The 7,028-nt window shown below is 40.2% G+C and overlaps 1 protein-coding gene across 1 annotated transcript; it reads right to left on the bottom strand.

Annotated features, from left to right (window-relative positions):
• Positions 1-664: 664 nt before the first annotated feature.
• On the bottom strand, positions 665-2,458 carry LOC102664808 (uncharacterized). The gene is made up of 2 exons (XM_006599778.1): positions 1,679-2,458; positions 665-1,585 (listed from the first exon to the last, which is right to left on the bottom strand). The coding sequence occupies exons 1-2, from the start codon at positions 2,456-2,458 to the stop codon at positions 665-667; spliced, it is 1,701 nt and encodes a 566-aa protein (XP_006599841.1).
• Between the last annotated feature and the right edge of the window lie 4,570 nt (positions 2,459-7,028).

Raw genomic sequence — 7,028 nt, forward strand, 5'->3', positions numbered from 1 at the left:
TTTCAAATATGCTTGCATGATTGTTTTTTTTTTTTTTTGCACTGCAAAAATCTGAAGATGGAAGTCTGTCTCCATTCCATTTAACCAAGACCAAGTGTGGAATAGATACTACCTTATGCACCACTTTTTTTAGGAATTTTGAAGAATGACAGTAGGTAGATAGGAAGGGCTGCTAAATCACTTTCATGATCAAATATGTTCCTTCTCCATCTAAGGTTCCATTCCCAGCTATCATGATTAAATTCTCCCATATTTGAGATGAGAGAATTTTGCTGCCTACTAATCAGAAAAAGCTGATTATATTTCTGTTCAAGGGTATAATCTTCCCCTAGCCACTTTGTCTGTCCAGAACTTGATTGTTTCCCCACATCCCACCTTCCAAGTCAATTGGTGCTTGAAGATATTATGATCTGACTGATGAAATATCTTTCTAAGGTCCCTCCACCAATGAGAAAATCCCCTCTTATCTGTATCATGCTAGAACTCAGGCCATCCACCATATTTAGAGATTAGAACTCTTACCCAAAGCTGCTGCTGACCAGATGCAAAAGCCCATATCCATCTACCCATCAAGGCTACATTGAACTTCGAAATATCCTTTATACCAAATCCCCCCTCATTCTCGGGTAGACAAATATCAGCCCATTTCACCCAAGGAATTTTATTATGAGTATTGTCTCCTCCCCACAGAAATTTCCTTTGTAAGGAAATTAATTTTTGGACTATCCTTTGGGGAATCCAATGCTTCCTCCACCACCTCATTAAGAATCAGGATCCCATGAAGTATATGTCTTCCTTTAAAGAAAGCTGACTGTCTTTCATCAATGAATTCATCAATAACAGACCTTAATCTATTAGATAAAAGCTTAGCTATGACTTTATTCATGCAGCCTATCAAGGATATGAGTCTATAATCATTTAGGGACTGTGGGTGATACTTTTTGGGAATTAAAGCCACAAAGGAAGCATTGGAGCCTCTAGGAAAGCTTTCATGAGCATAGAACTCATCCACGAATCTTCTAAACTCGGGATTCAACACATCCCAGAATTCCTTAATAAAATTGAAGTTAAGGCCATCAGCCCCAGGACACTTATCCCCTCCACAACTCCACACTGCTTGTTTGATCTCTTGGTCAGAGAATGGGACAGTCAGCTGTTCTCTTTGCCTCTGAGAAATAGATTTGAAGTGAACTCCATCCAAGGTAGGTCTAGAATGCATCTGCTCAGTGAATCTATTATGGAAGAAGTTGGCAGCAGCTTCATTTTTCACTGCATCAGGTTGCTGGATCCACTCCCCATATATAAATATACCTGGAATATTATTATAAGCTCTCCTGAAATTCATGTATTTGTGAAAGTAAGCAGTGTTGTAGTCCCCCTCCTTCAGCCATCTGGCCCTAGATTTTTGTCTCAATAAAGATTCAAAAGCATTAGAGGCATTCCATAACTCCTGCTGAAGTAAAGTTTTGTCCTTAATCTCTTGATCAGTCAGATTTCGATGAGCAGTTAGATCCTCCACTTCATTTAGCTTCTGCTGAATATTAAGGACCTTCTTAGGATTAATATTCCCCTCTGCTTTGCTCCACTGTTTTATAACAGATTTTAAGTTCTTCAACTTATTTTTAAGGGCAATACCCCCCCAGCCCCCCTGCTGGTCCTTTTTTCAGGCCTCCCTCACCATTTTTTGGTACCCCTTTTGCTGCAGCCACCAGTCAAACACCATAAAGGGCTTTGGGCCCCAGTCCACCATGTTAGTTTGCAATATAGATGGGCAATGATCAGAGAGGTTCCTTTGAAGGACAGTTTGGCAGCTCTCAGGCCAAAGATATAGCCAATTCTGTGAGACCAAGAATCTATCAAGCCTACTTTTCACACAGCCATTAGGCCTAATCCAAGTAAAGCTATTCCCAGAACATTTAATTTCCTGAAGCTCCATATCATCAATCCACTGATTCAAGGCTGCAATGTCATAAGGATCTGCCCTTCTTTGAGATAAGCTGATTCTTTCCTGAAAACTTCTAATGCTATTGAAGTCCCCAAGGAAACACCACATTCCACTAGGATTAGAAGCCTTCATCTGCCTCAACTCATCCCATAAAGCTTTCTTCCCAACCAAATCACAAGGAGCATAAACATTGACAAATATCAACTTCTGATTATTACAACAACATGTGCCTTCAAGCATTAAGAAGCTTCTACCTTTTTCCTTCCTTTCTACCACAAAGGTGGAGTTATTCCACATACATAAAAGGCCACCAGCAGCTTCCACAGATGGAACAAAATCCCAATGACCAGTGGAGTCTCCCGAAATGGCCTGGCAAATACTTTTATTAAAGTTCTCCCTCTTGGTTTCTTGGAGGCAGACAAGATGCACTTTGTGCTTTACAATGAGCCTTCTAGCAGCAGCCCACTTGACTCCCCTCCCCAAACCTCTAAAATTATAGGAGAGAATTATCATAATTGTTGAGATTTAATTCCCTTCTCTGCTGCCATCAAATCATCTTTATTCTCCATATCCAGCAGCAGCCCCTTAACCTTGCTATCTTCTTCCTTATAAGACAAGCCCATTTCCTTCAAGATGTCACATTGCAGCAGTATAGGGTCCTCGTATAAAGAAGCCCATTTCCTTCACCATTCCAGCAATCGAGAGTGATCATAAAATAGAAAAACTAAGATGAATTTAATTTAAATTACTGCTTTGTTATCATTCTTGATGGATGTTCTAGCATTCATGAGTATTGACTTTGGTTTAATGGCTTCCATTTCTTAATATATGATTAAATCCTGCTCTGATATTGGATGACCATTGGTTGAAATGAATACCAAAATCCTTCTCCAAATGTGTCAGCCATGTCCATGACCATTGGTTTTTTTTTCAGGTTATCATAGACTACTTTTAATTGACATTGTTGTTGAAGGTCGTTCGGGTTATAGCAACTCTAGGTACGTACGTAGGAACTAGATGTATATACTGCTGTTTCATTTAAAATATTATATAGTGGTGTTTGCTTTAAAATGTTATATACTGGTGTTTGATGTAAAATGTTGCATACTGGTTTCAATGAATGAGGAATTGAGTCCCTTAGGAAATGAATTGATGTAAAAAAACAGAAAACCTTCTGCAGTGCTTATTTTTTCACCCACATTTTTTTTGTCAGCCAAGATAAATTATATTTATATATATTATGAGTACCAGAGGTACAAAACAGTACATGAATTAGATTGACTTGCCAGCAACATGGTTTCAAGCTCAGACTGAGATCAGTCTCGCAAGGAACCAAAGCTATGTATTACAAAGACCTACAACACCCACTGTCTATGGTTTCTACCCCCCTGAAAAGACAAATCCCGATGCTATGTTAGACGACCAATAGCTGTAGGTGAAGGCAAAGTCCTTGTCAAAGTTCTTCAGCCATGTCCATAGTGTAAAAATAGCATCCTCCATTAACTTGTTACCATCAAAAGTTTGATTAGAGAAATTCTAGTTATTAAAATAGCATCCATGACTTTTTCGGAGTTGAAATTCTGGTTATTAAAAACCATTAAATTTCTATGCTTCCAAATAGTCATGGATAAAGCTATCCAAAGCACTGCCCATCTATTGTCTGTACATCTTTTGCTACTCCAGCTTGAGAATTGGATGAAGTGATCTTTGGGATCATTGGTGAAAGGACCCACTCTGTCAGCCCATCTCAAAGCCTCCCACCAAAGGCATCTAGTTCTTGTGCAATCAAACATGACATGACCAATAGTTTCCTCCTCTCCATCACATAAAGGACAAGAATACGATGGAAGGCACACCTGCCTCCTTCTTAAGTTAGCCTTAGTAGGCAATCTATCTTTAAAAATTCTCCAAGAGAATGCAGCTGCTCTTGGAGGAATTTTTAGATTCCACATAAACCTGGAAGCATTATCTTCATATTCTGAACTGCCATCTTCCATGAGAAATATGTATGCTGACTTTGTGGAATAGGATCCACTAGGTTCAGCCCTCCAAGTGAGGTGATCCATTCTAGAGGAGTGAATCTGAACCCCATCAATCTCATCCATGAAAGCTGCCACCATATCAATTTCATGATCGAAAAAAATTCTCCTCCATTGAAACTTCCAGCCCCACCCATTGTCAACATTCTGACCCATTAAACTGATAGTAAGGTCCTGCTGCTGACTCACCTGATATAAAACAGGGTATTTGTCTTTAAGGGTTATATCATCTTCCCTCCATTTGTCTTTCCAAAACTGGATTTTGGCCCCATTACCCACCTTCCACCTCAAGTTAGTGGCCAACCTACTCTGGTGTTGCTGCTGGAAGATAGATTTTAAATCCTTCCACCAAGGAGAATTGTCACCACTACCTTTACCATGTAATAAGGCATGCCATCCCCCATATATAGACACTAGAGTTCTTGCCCAAAGCTGATGAGGATTATTTGCCAGCTGCCTAGCAAGGCTTCATTAAACTTGTTCAAATCTTTAATACCCAATCCACCTCTGGCTTTTGGTAAACAAACTGTATCAGCATCAGAAAATCTGGCCACAAGGGCTTCATTCTCACTTTGACCAAGGGAAGGTAGCTGCACACCATCCAGGGTTGGTCTATTAAAATTCTACTCAGAAAATCTATCTTTGAAATGATTGAAGGCCTCAGTTTTGACTCTACTAAGGTCCTGAACCCATTCCCCATCAATGATCAATCTTTGAATAGCATTATGTCTTCTTCTATGATTTATCAGCTTATGGAAGTAAGCTGAATTTCTGTCCCCTTCCTTTAACCATTTCACTCTAGCCTTTTGCCTCAGCATACATTCATAGGCATTAGCAGCATGCCACAATTGCTCCTGAAGAGACTTCTTGAGCTCCACTTCAGATTGATTCAGAATTCTGTCAGAGATACCAGCCTCCAAAGAATTCAGCTCCTTCTTTAAAACCTGAATTTTCTTAGCATTAATAACTCCATTGGATGAGCTCCACTGTCGAATGCAAGCTTTAATGAACTTCAATTTTTGCTTGAGGGCATATCCTCCCCATCCACTAGGGTGGAAATTGCTCCATTTAAGGGTCACCATTTCCTGAAATCCCTTGTCCTGCAGCCACCAATCCATGACCTTGAAAGGCTTAGGACCCCAATCAACACTTTAGGATCTTAGAAGGATAGGGCAATGATCTGAAAAATCTCTGTCTAGTACAAACTGTGTTGTGTCAGGCCACTGAAATGATCCTTTGCTACCCTGCAATGAGACACACACATAAAAATGCACACACACACATAGAGACAAACACACGCAGACACAAACACAAACACAAACACACACACACACATAAAGATACACACACACACACACACACATAGAGTCACGCACACATAAAGACACAGACAAAGACACAAACACACTAAGCCACAGACACACACACTGAGTCACAAACACACACATACACAAACACACTGACACACATGGACAGACACACACACACACATAAACAGACAAACACACATACACACACACACACAGATAAAGAGCCAACCACAAACACACACACCCACACACACACAGATAAAGAGACAAACACACACACACACATACACAGTCACACACACATAAAGAGACACACACACACACACACACACACACACACACATACACACACAGATAAAGATACAACCACTAACACACACACCCACACACACACAGATAAAGAGACAAACACACACACAGACACACACACACAGTCACACACACATAAAGAGACAGACAAAGACTCAAAATGAACTTCAATTTTTGCTTGAGGGCATATCCTCCCCATCCACTAGGGTGGAAATTGCTCCATTTAAGGGTCACCATTTCCTGAAATCCCTTGTCCTGCAGCCACCAATCCATGACCTTGAAAGGCTTAGGACCCCAATCAACACTTTAGGATCTTAGAAGGATAGGGCAATGATCTGAAAAATCTCTGTCTAGTACAAACTGTGTTGTGTCAGGCCACTGAAATGATCCTTTGCTACCCTGCAATGAGACACACACATAAAAATGCAATGATTCTTGCGGATAGTTTGCATTAGTCATTGTATTTAGTCTTGAATTGTCCGTTTGGGGAGACTTGTATTTTTATGTTAGACTCATTCGGTCAGGTTATTATTATTTTGATTAATTTGATGAAATTTCGGTTGAATGCATTTCAAGTTGTTCTCTGAGTGCATACTTGATTATCATGAAATTCGTTTCACCGATGTCATGTCGTGTACTTGGAGACCAGTGCGAAATGCTGCCGAAATTTACTCAAATTGTTCAAAATAATGCTAACCATGATGTTTGAGGCTAACATAAAAGACAATCTTCCTAAATGGGATAGGGCCACACCTATAAATAAAAAAGTGAGATTTGCATGCATGGATTTGCTTAGATGGATCGAAGTCGGATCAATCAAAGTCGCATGAGCCCAAAATATGAGGATGGCGTCAAGCAGTTTTTGCAATTTGCTTTAGAAAGAGGTCGACCGAATGAAGAAGGAAAATATTATTGTCCTTGCATCAACTGTTTGAATGGAAGACGACAACTACTTGACGACATACGGGACCATCTATTGTGTGATGGGATGAAGAAGAATTACACGACGTGGATATGACATGGTGAAGTGACTGACAAGCATACTGGGTCCCAATCTGAACCGTTTGATGTAGAAATAGGAGATCGCTTGGAAGACATGATTCGTGACCTTGGACAAGAGTGTTTTCAAGAAGCACACGCCCCTGTGTATGAAGGATTACAGAGTGATTCAAAGAAGCCTTTGTATACAGGGTGCAAGAATTCCTTAACCTTGTTGTCTGCAGTGTTAAGTCTGGTTAATGTGAAGGCCAGGTATGGGTGGAGTGACAAAAGTTTCACCTCACTGCTTGAGGTAGTGCACAATCTGCTTCCAGAGGACAACACGCTGCCTAAAAGTTACTATAAGGCGAAAAAGATATTGTGTCCCATGGGTATGGATTATCAGAAAATTCATGCTTGCCCCAATGATTGCATACTCTACAGGCA

Source organism: Glycine max, chromosome 16, assembly GCF_000004515.6.
Source record: "Glycine max cultivar Williams 82 chromosome 16, Glycine_max_v4.0, whole genome shotgun sequence".
Taxonomy (NCBI): Eukaryota; Viridiplantae; Streptophyta; class Magnoliopsida; order Fabales; family Fabaceae; genus Glycine; species Glycine max.

What these genes read in the sequence shown, in the direction of transcription:
- LOC102664808 (XM_006599778.1), bottom strand. Translation starts at nt 2,458, where the DNA reads ATGATAATTCTCTCCTATAATTTTAGAGGTTTGGGGAGGGGAGTCAAG. An exon ending in AAAAGGGGTACCAAAAAATG is followed by an intron (nt 1,586 to 1,678) that starts GTGAGGGAGGCC and finishes GTTATAAAACAG; the next exon opens with TGGAGCAAAGCAGAGGGGAA.